Source organism: Schistosoma haematobium, chromosome 4 (assembly GCF_000699445.3).
Source record: "Schistosoma haematobium chromosome 4, whole genome shotgun sequence".
Lineage (NCBI taxonomy): Eukaryota > Metazoa > Platyhelminthes > Trematoda > Strigeidida > Schistosomatidae > Schistosoma > Schistosoma haematobium.
Genome location: NC_067199.1, coordinates 14,891,869 through 14,910,201, shown reverse-complemented (window position 1 = coordinate 14,910,201; position 18,333 = coordinate 14,891,869). Strand labels below are relative to the sequence as shown.

The 18,333-nt window shown below is 30.7% G+C and overlaps 1 protein-coding gene across 1 annotated transcript in view; it reads right to left on the bottom strand.

Annotated features, from left to right (window-relative positions):
* The window catches only part of FAT4_1 (Protocadherin Fat 4), an 82,741-nt gene that overhangs the window by 18,837 nt on the left and 45,571 nt on the right, over positions 1–18,333 (bottom strand). The window contains exon 5 of the mRNA XM_051215767.1: positions 15,704–16,889. Within this exon, the coding sequence (XP_051066303.1) occupies positions 15,704–16,889 (1,186 nt within the window). The remainder of the gene's footprint in view (positions 1–15,703; positions 16,890–18,333) is intronic.

Here is an 18,333-nt window from a genome sequence, read left to right as displayed (position 1 = left end):
AATAATTTACATCCTAGGCCGAGGGCTTCATAACTCAGTAAATAAAATAGAATCAAGTAGAAATGAGGATTGCTTAAAATTACTAATTTTGTCCATAAGGCTAGTCAGATGTACTGTCCTGTTTGTAGCAAATATAAAATATGAAGATAAGTTATTGAGTCATAGAATATTATCAACTGAGGAACAATTGAAATCTAAACATCACTAAGCTGCTATTCTGTGCCGACGGTTTTATAATCTCTCAGAAATTGTGTTGCTTTAAGACTATCAAGCTCAAATTATTGACTTCAATTCATTTGTGATATGGTATTATCATCATGCATACTAACACTAAACTAATTTCTACAATGTAACAAAAAAGTGACAATAATAGATTTGTAATGTTAAGGTGATGGAAGCTTCTACAACCAATACCGAGATAGTATTATCATCAAGGTTTAGTATTTTTATGTGATTTATTCGGATAATTTATTTCAAGCGTCCAAACTTTTATCGAAATCAATTCTAGTGAATATTTAAATAGTTTAATATGCTGAGTCAACCATTTTTCCGGTTTAATTCACTGGTTATTATTAAGGTATTTGTTAATATTGTCTAGAAAAAGAACATTGACTTCAATAAACACATTTTTATTTAGTATTAAGTTCACTTTCTGCAATGGACATAAGTATTACCCTTTAAAAGTTGCCATTACATTACACTTAGACTTTCAAATCAAATGAATGTGCTGTAAAAGTGATCGATTAAATAACAGAAAAATTTTAAAATATCATTATCAGTTAATCTCTGATCGTAGGTTTGCATGGTAGTAGAAGTAGTACATTTGCCTAACAAATTGCTTTATTCTATTGGGGGTGTTATGATCGGTTGTCACTTATTATTATGTCAGGATCGCTTATAACTTATACTTGTAAAAACGAGGAACCACTGCAATTCCTACAACGCGAAGTATGAACAACAAGGCTGATGTAAGTGAAGATTTATGAAACCCAAAACACAAAGACGATCCTAGACGAAAATACACTCGTTTATACATTGATTGTAAACCCATTTGATTATCAATTAGGATGAAATCACACATATTAAAAATTACTTTGAGTTATAACAAATCATATGCTGCGTGTCATGCTGTGCATGGTTCATGTTTAATACAAGAACATCGTATCTTGAATAAACATGACACTCAAATTAATGTTATAACGAATTAATTATCATACTGGAAAAACAAAAACAAATGCCATTATGAGTAATTGTCACATTGCGTTAAACAAACGAATGTGGTGTTGAACAGCAATCCTAATGATTAAAAGAATGTAGTTTTGCTTTTTAATCCCATCATATTAGGGGCTATAAATAGTTTCGTGGACAATTGTCTTTCATGGTACGACAGCCAGATGAAATAAATCAACCAAATATTTTTTTCTGAGATTTATAAATTGACTATAAGTATGTATAGAAATAAAATATTTTGCAGACAGAAGTCAGGTCTTGATACTCGTAGGATTATTTGGCAAACAACTAAAACCATTGTTAGTGGATAAACGTGCCTAGTTTAGCTTTTTATCTTGTATAATGTCACTCATATGTAGCTTATTGTACAGAATATCCAAAAAAACTACTCTGTGATTTTTCTATCTCATTAAGGTTTCATTAAGCATATCTGAAAATTTCACATTTACCTTATCATATATAACAGTTGTGAAAAGAATCTACATAGATTGAAAAACTGGATAATGGATCCAAGGTTATTTTAAAGGTAGATCAGATAATAAATAACTAAAAGTGATATAAAATAAACAGGGCACTAAAGTCAAGTTACTATGATACTGACAGTTTAACATTGATCATTTTTAATTCCAAATGTTTTATTTCGATGCACTAAAAGTACATTTTTCTGCTAATTATTTATCAAGAATAACTTTAAGTATACTGACAGTTTTTGATGGAGTTTTATTCTCTGAGTTGGATGGTTTAGTCGTGAAGCTTTCATCGTTCTTCTGAACGAAATCATCAGCAAAATCATCCACTTGAGCTACAAATCTTCTCCACGATCTCAAATACTGATAGTTTATTTGCTGCTTATTATATAATGTACAAATGTAATGTTGAAAACCTTTTTTTGATATTTGATTTACAATCTTTTTGTCCAAATATATTTTTCCTTCTTCTCTTTATGAATTCATGTACATGTGAATTGTTAAATATAATTGATAATAACATAAGAAAGCGAATCATTTAATTAAGGGTGACATCCTTTAGAGGTGGATAGTTAAACATGTGAAACTTTTTAAAATAGTCAGATAATTTTCAATAAAGTTTAATGAAAATCTGTCCCTATATAGACCTTTTCAGAGAAATTGGTAACTTATCGAAACGTTATTTTGATACAGTTCCGAAACACATTTAATTTTAGTTCTTAAATACTGAGTTCTATAGCTTACTCTACAGGAACTGATATAGTTGAGAATTCTGTGCTTCGTTAAGATAGATATTCTGTTATAAAACGCTATTGGTAATATTACATTCATAAACAACCGATGAAAATCTTATTATTCTACCTTAAGTTATGTTCTTGTTTTACCCGAATTTATAAGAAGGTAAATAAGCTACATTTATTATCTGTAAAGTGATTACACAATTTTTGCAACTAAAATTAATGATTGAAATCATGAGTCAATTGAAGCTGGACCACCATGGAAAACCTGGAAGCACTGGACGGCCGTTTCGTCCTAGTGTGGGACTCCTAAGCAGTGCGCATCCACGATCCCGCTCCCCCCTGAGAAATTCAAACCTAGGACCTATCACTCTCGTGCCAGGCGTTTAACCAACTAGACCACTGTACCGGCATCCAACGGTGTTGATGTCTAACTTCAATCAATCCACGAAGTTGCGACACTGTACACCATTGTCTTCAGTGAGTTGATATCTCACAACATACCTGGTTGAACTCCACTGGTAACGGCTTCTCACTAGAAGGTAAATAAGCTGTATTTATTATCTGTAAAGTGGTTACATAATTTTTGCGACTAATATAAATGAATAAAATTCATTTCAACAACAATAACAACAAAGTAATTGCAAAATGTAAATTCTCTAAAGACACTAAAGAATGAAACATTATCAAGACTTGATTGTATTATATCTCATGTGACTTATATATTCACCAATTATATATTCATATTCAATGGTATTGTTTACAATTTATCACTTTCAATCGAATTCTATTAGCAATACACATTTGTTTAGAATAAAATTATGATTCATTTTATTTGTGAAGACAACTGTTTTTTTGTTTGTTGTTAACATTGAGTTAATGTACTTATGTTGACGATAGGAAAATATTATTCTTTTTTTTCTCATAATGTACATCTTTGATAATACTCTTTCTTTTCATATGAGTGTATGTGTGTATGTGTGTGCGTGTGTGTGTGAATATTTACCTTCTACATCATCCTTACAAACCATAATCATAATGACTGAATGAATGAATGAAAAAAAAAATCATGGTTGAATGAAAACCGAGAAAACGATACTGTTTCACAATTGACAGTAGTTAGTTCAAAGTAAATTTGTTGGCTTATTCCATATTAAATAGATGATATCCGAAAATATACACACATGTTTACATACATTTACCGTGTTTAACTAAAGAGCAAAGAAAAAAATAGTGGTAAAGAGGAAACCCATGCCTAGAAAGATCTTTTTTATACCCTGGGTAGGTTAAATTAAATACCATCAGTTAATCATTAATTTACTATGATAATGAATATCAAGATAATAATAATAAGTGCCATTAGATAAAAAATACGTTCTATTCTTTGTTCTAAAATATAAGTATTGAATTGTAACCAATTCATTTCTAAAACAGTGGACTTTTACGTTGAAAATAATGAAGATAGGAAAAAAACACAATTAATTTTTATCATTATTCTGCCATAGAAAAACAAAACCAATAAGAGAATTCATTATTTTAGAAGTACCCTGGAAGTCAGTCTCTTTCTAACCAAAAAAGAAAACGGCAAACCTAAATTACATGTAAATTTACTATTTTTATCTATTTGTACTGTAGAAACAGATATATATGTAAGATAAATAAGACGTCAGAAAGACAAACTATTTATATCATTATGAGAGAAACTAGATAATTCATACTACAAATGGAGAATAAATGTCAAATAGAAGAACTATTTTTTTTGTTGTTGAAAAAATGAAGGTTAACAATTTTAAAACAAACCTTCACGTTACTGACTTTTGTTGTTGTTGTTGTTTGAATTCTGTGTTCTTCGAAGAGATGATTCATAAACACATTCAATTATATGAAATAAGATGAATTAAACTTTCATACTGTTTAAGAATTTCAACATTTGTTCGATTGAATCAAGTTAAAATAGTCATCAAATTCATATCTTTAGAGTGTATATGATTCTCAATTCGTATCCATCTAAACTGTGATAAGTGAATTGTAGTTTGTATGAAAGGAAAATATATTTGGAGATGTTAGATTCCCAGAATTTACTTGGTAAATACCTCATTTTTGTAATTTTATTTTTAAAATCTGAATTTCTTGTTTTTGCGCCAAAAGCGCTTATTTTTACCTTCATGTAGTACTTCCCATTTGAGAGAATCTTAAACTCTATTGCTTCGTTGTATCTTTTAGTATGCTATTTTGTAACGCTTCCCAATGACAATTTTATGCTGTATATATACGTTTGATTTGTGCCTGTTGTTATTGTTCGTACTTCTGGCTGCTTGCGGAATATTTCCCCATTTTGAACTTGGACTTCTCTCTTTAGTTAGCGGGGCTGGGACGCATCAGAATAGCTAGCTTATTGGTCTTTGATCATAGAGTCTTGTTCTGTTCTCAGACTAGGTGAAGATTGTCATTGTTAGATAGTAGTTTTATAAGCATGATCATCATTAGTTACAAACAATAAAATGTATACTAAGGCTTATTCATGTTCTTGACTGAATGATGAATAAATTTTTTGTTGAGTCTTGAACAATCATGATTTATATGTTGATAGATACTATTAGTTACGTTTATTTGTCACATGTAGTAATCAAGTTATTTTACACCGACTTTCTTAATGATCAAAATGTAAACTGCATTCCATTTTCTTTCTTATTTTGACACAGCAATTATAAATATATTGAAGATAACTAAATCATAATCATTTAAATTCATTTTAGTGTAACACTTGATAGATGTCGGTAGGTGAAAAGAATCTTTAGACTAATTATTTGTACATAAAGCATTCATAAGACTTTATTGCTTAGTATTTTGCCTGTACGAATACTTAGCTTAACTGTTTAAGTGCAAAGTAGTAATAGTCGGTATTCACGTTAGTTAACATCATGGTTTATGTCATTAAACTTACCTACATGCATATGAATAACACTATATGACCATATATATATTATAAATAATAATAAAATGAACCATTAATTGTTACTAATGTACGATAGATATCTTCTTTTGTTCAGATACACAGGAAGTGAAGAAATGAATTGAGCTTTTTTTGATTAACCGGAAATGAATAAAAATGAATTAAGAAACAGAAAAACTCGATCTAACTTATAACTGACCACAAATATTCATATACATTGCTATAGTACATGCATACATTGATAAGTTCAACACTTGTTATTTGAAATACTATTTTGTTTTTGTAGAATTAGTAGTGTGGCAAGCCCATTTCACTATTGTATTATTTATCTAGTCATTGTAACTCAGACTCAATCCACTATGTTAATTTCGGTGTGTATGATCGAATGTATGTCTGTACATCAACTCTTAAGCTATTTTCCTATTGGTTTCAATGTGCAGATAATCGATAATCTATCCACACCCGATTAACTCTCAAATATATATGGATTTTTAACAGACTCACACTCTCTCTGTTTCATCGTGTGCTTGCTCACCGTACGCTTGTGGATTTTTATTAATCATTAACAATAAACTATCTCTATAACTGGTGTTCAGGCTTCTCAATAATCTCGAGTAAATTCGCAATTCTACTAGGAGATTAAGCCTACCTAAAATACTCAGTTACGGGATATTATTATTTGGAGTCAGATATTGAGGACATTATCCTCAACAGTAGATTAGTTTGATTTAGTCATAATATTTGCCAAATTATTTCAATACCAAATAGTTCTTAACAGTACATGGAGTTTAATGAGTTTTCAAGTTATTTCCAATCACAAAAAGATAATATTAATAAAATTAATACTTATCAACTAATGCACTTGGTGATGTTTACTTGAATCTTTCTATTGATTGCTATCAAAACTCAATAGCTAAGTGGGTAACGCGATGGCATTTGAAGCGAACGGTACTAGTTTTGAGTCCCAGAGTGAACATCGACGCTAAAATACAGGTACATCCAACTGACGCATTCTGGATTTCCCTACTAGCCACTATCTATCTCTGCTTATTAATTAATGTTATAACACTGATCATTTACCACTTTAGCCCATCTCAAATAACAGTTTCAAAGTAGATGTTAGACACTAGCATATAGTAATAAATATGATCATAAGGTGTCAATAAGTATTTGAAAATAAAGAAATAGATGAGATGAATGTAACAAAGTGATTTGCTAATATTCTATCGCTTTATACTTTACCATTATTTGTGAAAAAAATGAAGTAAAGCATTATTATTTCATGTTATATATTTGCATGTAGACACCTTATCAAATCACTATCCAGTTTCAAGTATTCTCTTGAGAGAGCAGTTGTTGATCATTTATGTTCAGTCAGTATTGTTTTTAAACAATAAGAAAGTTATCAGTATTATTTGTTTCAATAAAAACATATCAAAATAGAATATTCATAAAAGCCAATTCGTAAACTTATTAGTATCATTATTATCGCGGCATTTAAAACTCAAAGAATACATATTTTTTACCAATTATCACAACTGATTGATCACTGGGTGGTGATCAATGTAATGTGTGCCAAGTCCTTAGTTAGTGCAGATCGAATGCTATCGACCAAGTTGCAATGTGGCCACTAGTCTAGGTGACTCGACACCGCGGGCACTAAATATTGAGATTAGATGGTGGTTTGAGGTAGTCGACATGAAACTCTGGACCCGGGTTTCGTGCTACTTGGCACTCGTCAGCAAGGTGTACCTGTAATCTAATCTCAATATATAGTGCACGCAGTGTCGAGTCATCTAGACTAGTGGCCACATTGCAACTTAGTCGATAGCATTCGATCTGCACTAAATAAGGACTTAATACACACTACATTGATCACCACCCAGTGATCAATCAATTGTGATTACATCTCAGTTTTACAGGAGGTCGGTTGCGGCCCGGATAGCTCAGTGGTAACGTCTCTGACTGTGAAGCTGGGTGATACGGGATCGAATCCGCCAGGAATCCCTCAAGATTACTGGTACACCTTGCTGACGAGTGCCTTGTAGCACGGAACCCGGGTCCAGGGTTTCCTGTCGACTACCTCCAACCACCATCTAATTTATACCAAATAGTTTGTTAATGAAGCATAGTTCTAATATAATGTGAAACTCCACTTACTATGGGTGAAAATTTCCGACTAATTCAATCATAGTGATAAATAAAACTGTGATAGAAACAGATTTGTTTTGTTTTCTTAGGTATCTACAGTTTGTATGATTTAGAAAAGACTGAAAACTATATATATATGCCAATTTGAAATAAAGGAAACTAGTGAATATAAGTATTAGCTTAACTTATGGATTTTCATCTTTAACAAATTTATATGAACTATTTTTATACTTGTAAGGAAGCAATACAAAAATTTATATCTTCATACTTGTTTTTATCATGTAAGTCAGAGTAATCTGTTAAATTTACCTTTGAATAAGAATAGAACAAGAAACAATATTATTTGTGGCAGAAAGTTAATTATCAGAAGGGGTTTTGTGAAGATTTTAGTAATTTCAACAGTTGAAATCATCAGTCAATTGAAGCTAGACCACCATGGAAAACCTGGAAGCACTGGACGGCCGTTTTATCCTTAGAAGTGTGCATCCATTATCCCGCCCTCCATGAAATTCGAGCCCACGACCTATCAAATAATTGATATAAAACCATTGAAAATTTGAGAACACAAAACTTCTAATCCTGACCTAGTTTTCACTTCCATATTGATTTAAGTAATAGATCAATCAGCATATTGTTAATGAATTAAATTTTATTTAATGTACAAATAATTAGTAAGATAATTAATCAAATTTATCAATCTGTTTCCTTTCATGTTTTCTAGTTGATTGATTCTATAGATCTATACTTTCAATTGAAACTTGTATTGAAGATTGAATTCAGAAATTCAATTATCACATTCAAAACTTAGTTGTACATTTAATCATAATAACAATTACTATCAAAACAGATTTCTCTATTATTTCTTTCTTTTATTCAAACACAACTAACTTCATATATATATATATATATGCAGAAAATGTTTCTCCTATTCTACCAAGTATAACTGAATCTAATTACATTTAGTCACTATCTACTATTTTTTCTTACTTGTCAAGTTAAATAAACAAACTATAATTGAACAATCCAATAATAACATGGCAAAAAATTATTCATAATATATGTATATATATTGTTGTTGTTGTTGTTGTTGTTGCTTTTATTATACTCTCGATACAATGATGACTGTTGTGAAATTTACCATTAGTAAACTTATGACAGAATATAAGACAGTATTCCTCTAAATCCTTCAGGATTTCATTTAACGCTTGAATGGTTTACTGAGAATAATAATAATAATAAAGGGAGATTAACGTAAACAAACTTAATTTACAGTAAATTCAATTATTCGTAAGTCTGTGGGTGATTATCATTACTTACTTAGTAGACTACCATGAAAATCTGGAATCACTGGACGGTCGTTTTGTCCTACTATGGGACTGTTAGGCAGTGCGCACCCACGAGACTGATAGGTCCTGTGTCTGAATCCCGCGAGGTGGGATCGTGGATAAACACTGCTAAGGAGTCCCACAATAGAACAAAACGGCTGTCCAGTGCTTCCAGGATTCTCATGGTGGTCTAGATTCAATTGATAAATAGTCCGAACTATTGAAACAAATAAATGTTTTAACCCATTTGTATTGGTTATTTAAATTTTCACAATAATATTTGGGACCTTAAATGACCAGTTTCTTTTGGCATATATGCGTTCAGAGCGGATAGCCTTAATATCGCCAGTACGTCGAAAACGTTTGGTCTCAGAGCTGGATGGTTATTAACAGTGGAATAGGCCTGACGAGTGCCAAAAAGAACGAAGTGCAAGTCATGGATTTCACTACTAGTCATTAATCACATTTGCATATAAACGCTTGTGATATAGTGGTAATATCAAGGCAATTCGCTCAGAATGTAAATATACCAAAAAAGACTGGTCATTTGTGGTCCCTATCATAAATGGGAAGATTTAAACGATCATTATAAATGAACGAAACATCACCATATTACATAACTCAGTGGATGACGTATTGGCGTTTGAAGCGAAAAGTACTGGGTTCGAGACTCGGATTTGTCATCAACTCTGAAATACAGATATATCCAGTTGACGATTCCCAAATGGAATAGAAAATGCATCCTGAGATTCTATTGCTAATCACTATCCATTTTGTATTATAAAATGGACATTTTGGTTGAATATTCTAAGATAATGTTTGTACAGAATTTATATTATGAAAAAAGAGAGATGATCGAGAGGGACAGTTATTTTTGCTATTTTAAGTAATGTATTGATTTAAAATGCTCCTAAATCAAATTACCTAACGATATCATTCTTACTACATAGCTCAGGAGTTAATGATCAGTAAAGTTCCTTAAGAATTTTAATTTGAGTCCATTGATAGTTGTTTGAAAGTTTATTAAGTGGAACTTTGTTTGTTTATGTTGCTTTTACTAAGATTAGTAAGTGCTTTAACTGTCTGCAGGACCTAATACATCAAGTTAATGTGTAACAAAGTAAATAAATTAGAAATATTAACCCTTGGCCTGTATTTAAGTGGCCTAAACAGTATTGTGGTTGTTAATAAACCTGTACGTTATAAATGTAATCTCAAGTGTAATCGAATTATTAGATTTTATAATTTCGTATGCAAAGAGTATAAATAAAGGAAAAGGGTGACACTTTCAATGTTCAGTATGGATACAAATAATTCAATTAATCATTTTTACTATGTGAAATACCTAACCGATAGAAAAAGTATAACATTAGACAAATTACAAAAGTTGCGTTTGTTACATACAATATTGTTACTAAGATCTACTTATGAATTAAAACAATTTTTTGCCAGACTTAGTATAACCTTATCAGGAAATAAATTGTCAAGCATATGGTAAACCCTTACTGAAGTAAACACTTATTATAAATGTTTTAGGATGAGATGACCTGTCAAATATTCCAAGGATCAATGAGGTATATTTATGGGGGTGCTATTTACCCAGTCTTCTTTAACACTACGCCCTCTGTTGAGTTTTCGTTTTCTGATAATTGTCCTGCTTAGTTCAACGATTCTCCAAACTCCTCCAAATGACTCATGTAAGCTTGTCATTTTCACTGCCCATATATCTCTACAATACTCATAACATTGAACATGGGATGCTTCAGTAACATCTGCAAATGATGCGGCCAGTGTTACTGGTGCTTTATTATTCAGTTCTCAATCTGGATAGAGTGATAAAAGTTCCTCTTCTAGCAAACTTCTTCCTCCAATATATATTACATCGAAAGACAACATCATCACGGTAGTTTGCACAGGGTCTACAAGTCATTTGATTGCCACAATCTCAAATAAAGGAACTGCTTAGTATTCTCATTTGTTGTAGCCACCAAATTATAATGTCTTCTGTAAAATCCGCTGTGAGCCGGTCGTACGTAAGCACCAAATACTGAAATTGGCGCCATAAACTTGAAATCCCTGAAACACAGCTGAGTGGCTCGTACATAAATTATAGTCTCACTTTTCAACCAATAACGGTTAACTACAATGTTTTATATCATTCATCTAATAATCACAATAAAATTTCCTTAATCTTTTGACTGAATAATCACAATGTAATCAGATAAATATTCAATAATTTATTACTATGTAAGATTATAAATAAATAGTAAAGTATAAAAACTAAACTTGATAGTTTGATTTGAGTTGATAAACAAAAAGCATAACTAACAAATTATTTTCTTGTACTTTATTTAAAGTTAAATGCATATATAACATTAATTTAAACTAGCTATTGTCTACTTATAATTTATATATATATATATATATATATATATATATATATATATATATATATATATATATATATATAGTAGTGAACGGGAACACAAGTGGGGACAATCGAAAGTATTCAAGACAAAATTACAAAACGTTTTAGTAGAATCTGAGAACAATATAGTAAATACTTCATTTGAACACACACCACCATATATAGATCGTCATTAAAATCCTTAATAAATATACATTTTTATTATGATATAACTATTATTCTTATCATTTGTATTTTCTCAAGTGTTTCTATAGGAATTTTATTCTTACCTCTAAGTATGTAAATGTTTTATACAATTACTATAATGATAATGATAACAAACTAATTATCATTATGTATGTGTATTATGCTCTTATTTAATAATAATAATAATAGTAATAATAATAATAATAATAATAATAATTATTATTATTATTATTATTATTACAGACACTTAATACTATTAGGCCCATTAATGTTTAGATGGATTTTATATATCGTTCTATGTTTTATGTTCTCTGGGGAAATATAAATTGAGCGTTATTATCATTATTATTTGTAATATATGTTATGTATATTGATAAATGTTTCATTTAATGTCGGTATTGTATTACTACATTACTCAGATTTAATGCCTTTAGGTAAAAATTCTTAATAGGATGATATTTTAGTTGGATAAAGAGATTGTGTTTTTATTTTTTTTATTTTTTAAGTATCTGGCTAGAAGGGAAATAAAGGTTGCTATTGGGGTAAATCTTCTTGGTGTAGGTATTTCTATTTGTTGTTTTGTTTTTAGTACAAATAAAGATGGAAGATTTATAGAAGAAATTTAGAGGATTCTAAATCTTTATATAAATGTATAAATTGAAATAGTTACTCGATAAAGGAGAAAATATATATATACCATTTTAAACAAAAATGTTGTTTAGTTATACTCATTCAAATAATGTGTGATATTAGATGTTTTATTTAAATTTTAGTTGAACAACTGTTCAATGAAAACAAAAAAAAAATTAAAAAATGGTATTTTATTCAATTTGGTTACATTAATGATGTCACAAACTGCAAGATCTATGGGTATAGAAAATTAGTTTACAAGTAATGGATAAATTAAAAAAAAGCACTGAAAAAGTGTTATTGAATAGATTCAGGTTATACAGCAGTTTCTTTTATTTCCTGGAGTGAATTATTTACTACAGGTTTTTTTAAAAAACATGTATTTTCATTGTACTACAAAATGATTTGAATTGATATTTAGCTAGCTTTATATGTTGAAAATTCTATAAGATTTTCTATACAGATGTGTAGTTAATTCATTGGTAACCTACATTTGAATAATAACTCCGTATGAAACCCTTCTAATGCTACTGCCGGTTCCAAGTCCGGATAAATGAGGAGGGTTAGACATGATGTTGGCGACCCCATCCTCTAGAAAACTAACTTGCTAAAAAAAGGCTAATCAGAAAAATATTATTCAAGTAACAATTGAATAATAAGTACAAGGCTGAGGAATTAATGAGTTTTAATAGTTTTTACAAAAAGTATGTAACAGGGTTTCACATTTTGAACTTAAAGTTATATAGTACTTTCACTTGTTCTGTCTTATTTACCTGGTGTATTCCATATATCATTACATGGGATTTGAACAGTAGGCCAGGCTCTCTTTATTATATTAAACATAACTATCATTATTTATATCATGTAATATTTGTCCTATAAAATCTTGATAAATCCCCATCTAAACATTATTTGATAACTTCCCTTAAAAGTAAGGTTAGGCTTATTTAACAGATAGTTTTTTTCGAACAGTAACAATTAGTCTATTTCTTTGTACAACTCATGACTGTATGATCATATATGCTTGATAACATGTAACAGACTGCACACATATCTCTCTCTAGCTTAAATGTTAGTATCTCAAATATATACATATGTATGCTTGAATCTTAATAATTGCTTCGCTCCGATTCAATTTGACTTTGAATCCGCCTCTGTACTCGCTTGCTCGTGAGCATTAGTTTTTTTCTTCAAATTCTCTTGATGTGCTTGTAACTTTGTTATCAGCGCTATCCAATACTAAACTGTGGCTGACGCTCTGTAAAAACCTTCTGAATTTATACACTTTTAAGATTTATTTAATAACGGTCATCAGGGTAATTTATAAACGAAGTCTAAGAAATCATCTCGTAGTCAAGCCACTACAAGGTAATCAGCATTTTAAAAGCCATAACCTAATCTACAGGGCTATTAAACTGTGATAACATTATAATTCACTCGTGCACTAGCTACAATTAATGTTCTGAAACCTACCACTGTTCATTGAAATCACTGAATTAATAATTCTGATATCACTATCTTATTAAGAATATCTATTCATACAAAGTAGTATTCGTTTGTATATTTAACTTTAGTTCGATTTGTTTATTTTTATTTCTAATAGATTAATTTCTCATACAGTAACCTTTAAAAGAGTTTCGTTCTTACAAAATCATTGTGTATACGAAATTATCTAAAAGCAATATAGTTAAAATATATTAGATAAGATTTTCACTTATATTCATATGGTTGTTGTTATCTTAAGAGATAAGATATTTAACTGTATTAAATGAAAGGAAATAATTTGTAGTTATGTGAGTGTAGGGAGTATATCAAAGTAATTATGATTTATAACTGAATAATTTCATCTTCACTTAACTAATTACCTAGTAATATTGAAACATGAAATTTTGGAGAATCAGCTTTATTATAAGTTACTTTTTTCTTCAAAGGAATATCTCTTGATTTATTCAAGTTAAATTAATTTAGGGAATTCGATAAATAAACTGAGACTTAAGTAATTTATATAGCTGAAATCATGAGTCAATTGAAGCTAGACCACTATGGAAAACCTGGAAGCACTGGACGGCCGTTTCGTCCTAGTGCGGGACTCCTCAGCAGTGCGCATCCACGATCCCGGCCCCCGCGGGATTCAAACCCAGGATCTATCAGCCTCGCACGCGAGCACTTAACCATTAGACCACTGAGCCGGCATTCAACGGAGACTTAAGTATTTAAGAGTATTTTCATATCTTGATACAATTCAACTGAAATTTCTTTATGGAAATATCATTTTTCAAATGGAGTCAGAACGTATTATTTACCAAATTTAATTGTAAAAGTACATAAGATATTTTGCATACATTTAATTTAGATGTATGAAAAATATGTGTAGGTTGTAAGATATCAAAATGCTTGAGTTATATATTTCAAATCGTCCGTAAAAAAGGGCATGAATAAGCATCTCTTCAGCTTTCTAAATTTTCAGCTTGAAGATTCTCGAGGTTCGTTGTGACAAATCACCTTTATGACTATTAACCATCGATGGATCTTGTAATATAGTCTATTAAACCAAATTTAAAACTTATTTTTACACATATTTACATGTTTGACTTAGGGGGGTTCATTATCTTTTATTTGAGTTCATTACTACTGTGGTGTATGCTACTTATGTCTGTTGACATAAGCGGAGGTATGTAACACCAGACAAGAGCGGAACGCCTGGCAACAGAAAGTTGGAAAGATCAAATCGACGAGAAAGCGAACCGAGAGTAATTGCAATAGTAGTGAAGGGACGATGAAGATTGAAACAATTGATGGAGGGTTTATAAATGAAGTATTTAAGGTATGGTCTTCAAATTTTACGAAAGAGCTCTGTAATTTTGTGCTAAACAATAAATTGGTTTTCCCCACCTGAGTTCTTGCTCACTACACTCCATGAATAATGTTATCAATTTATAGAATGTGCTTCATCGCTGAGTCCAACACGTGTTTCAAGATATTTAACCTTAATTAGACTATGTGTCAACTGTGAAGTATACGTAGGTAACACATTTACAGTAGGTACTCTACTAATGTTCTTGGTTTGATAAAATTTCATATCCTGTGTTTTGTATCACAGTAAGCATTGTCATGTCAAGAAATATTTCACAAATAACAATACAAATTTTTATGATGCAAATTTAACTCAGGCTACAGTTAAGGTTATTGTGAAATGTCCTCAGAAGGCACACAAAATATCTTACTGATAAAGTTATGACTTTAAATTCAGCGCTGGATATTATGAATAGAACCGCCTACAGATATCGCTGAATCGGTCTTTTGTACCCAAAATTTTGCTTCTTTAATAAAGTGGAGAACTATGGTAGTCAAACAAAATTCATTGAAAACCCGAAATGTTATCCAAAGTAGATACGCTAATAGTAACGAATTATACCAGAACAAACAATACTAAAAAACCAGGTCCATTGTGAGTTCAAGTTATTTAAACTATTGCAGTTAAATAAAATTTTATATAAATTATAACTCCGGCAAATCCCTCAGAACATAACACCTAAAATAATGCAGATTTAAAATTACAAAATTAAACAAAATCTTTAACATTATATGTCACTTACCTGGTTTCTTGGTTTGAGTTTTAAACGACACTATTCTTCTGCGAACCAAACAAACAAGTATAAGAGTCGCAATGAGAACCAAGGCGAATATAATAGATAGACAAGTAACCATTATGTCATTGGTTGTATAACTATTAAGTCTGTGATTTTGTTTACTCATCAAAAGATTTCCATAAGTCAAACCTGTTCCTTTTTGATAGAGATTATCGTTGCTGAATTCTTGAATAGGATTAAAATTGTTTTGAATATGACTAGGGTGATTTTGTTTGAATGCTGAAGATACTATTGTTTCGGCTGATGTTAATCCTGGAGCATTTATGAATTGATTCGGTGAATGATATTGAGACTGTTTACTTTCTAAATTGTGTATATCTTTTTCTTTATTATTTTGTATCATGATTTTTAAATTGTTATATAATGTACATCGTGGTTTTGGATCTTTACCTTGGTCACATGCCTCTAATGTAAGTATATGCATACTGGATTTGTGCAGAAGACTATCAAATTCATCCTTTGTTGGTAAATTAGAGGTATTTGATGAATCATATAATTCATTGCTATGATCGTTAAGTTTATTGTTATCACTGAAAGGATTTGATAAATAGAGCAATCCGCTTGTCGAATCTAGTCCAAACAATCCATAATTATTTCCAGTTAAAATATTGTAAGTAATTAAACCATTATTCCCTTCATCTTTATCTTCAGCTTGAATATAAGCTAGTTTGTAACCGGTTGTCTTTTGATCTAAAGCGATGGCCAGAGTGTTTGCTGTAGAATTGGGGCTAATAAATACTGGCCAATTATCGTTGACATCATCAACAATCACCGTAACTGTTGATGTACCAGTATACTGTATACTCCTTGAGTTGAGCTTATTTATACTACTAAATTCTGACGATTTAATTTTCGTGTCCTTAACTAAAACACGAAATATATATTGAGATTTTTCTTCACGATCCAGTGGTTGACGATTTCTAATAATACCAGTAATTTTATCAATTGTAAAATTAACTGAATCTGGATCATTAGCAAAGCTATATTCCAATGGACCATACGCAGATGAATCAATATCTGTCGCATTAACTTGACCTACTATTGTACTACGTGCTTGATTTTCTTGTAAATGAAAAGTATAATTATTGGTCGAGAAAACTGGTTCATTATCATTAAGATCATTGATGATTATCTAAAATACAACAAGGAAACTTTATTGTTAAAAATATTATTAGTCATCAGTGCAGCATTAACTTCATACACTAAAAATCTTACATATATACCATTGCTTGTAATGATCTCATTTTCTGTATCAAATAATATGTGTGATGTCAAGTTTGTTCGTTTGTTAGTACACATTTTCACAATCAGCAAGAACCTTGGAGATCATTTAAAGTGTGACAAGTAAATTAAACTAACCAAATCATGAAATAAGCACGAAATGCTAAATGAATAGAAAACCAAAGATCAAAGACATAACTACATAGGAGAACATTACAATATGATTATTTCTAAATACATCGACGGTATTCAGGAATCAGATAATTATAGTAATAATATGAATAAAACATGTAATGTAATAAACTGAGGAGAGTAAGATTTCATGCGATATGAATCTGGAAAAGAATAAGTTTATAATGAAGGAAAGTTAAGTATGATCGAGCTATCTTTTAAATGAACAACGTTACAAAATATTCCCACTAACTAATATCTGTCTGTCACCAGATTTGTACGTCGAATTCTAGAATTCAGTTGTCAGTTGTTAACTAACGCAATGTTTATGGTTCTTTAAAGTTGAACAACGATAAAATATTCATTAAAACGTAATTGAATTTAGAGAAAATAGCTACCTTTTATAAAATAAGCTGCTTAAAGTAAATATTTATCTTCAAATATTTGGGCTGAAATAAATGAATTTAGTCAGGTGATTTGGATGTGAAACTGGTTTTGTCTAACCTTCAATTATACAATCTGTTTTTCATTTGTCAACTACTAATTGACACACTGCTATAAATGCAATAATGTTTGCCATAATGGTATATACACATTCAATAGCTTTAGCACAACACGTAGAGTATTACTTTTTACAACTTTCAACCATTATCAAAGTTAGAATCTTCAATACGAACGTCAAGACAGTTCTAATGTACGGAGCTGAAACTTAGAGAGTTACCACAACCATCATCAAGAAGGTACAAGTATTTATAAACAGTTGTCTACGCAAGATACTCAACATTCATTGGCCGGATACCACCAGTAACAGCCTCCTGTAGGAGAGGACAAACCAGCTTCCAACTGAAGAGGAAATTAGGAAAAGAAGATGGAGATGGATTGTACATACATTACGCAGATCATCAAACTGCATCACGAGGCAAGCCCCGACTTGGAATCCTGAAGAGAAACGGAAAAGAGGAGGGCCGAGGAACACATTACATTGGGAAATAGAAGCAGATATGAAAAGGATGAATCACAATTGGAAAGAGCTGGAAAGGTTTGATCAGGACAGAGTTGGGTGGCGAGTGTTGATGAGCGCCCTATGCTCCTGCACGAGGAGTAACAGGCGTAAGTAAGTTAATTATGCCATTCAGATATTAGCTGAATATATATATATATACAGCTTTTGAAAATCAATGGTT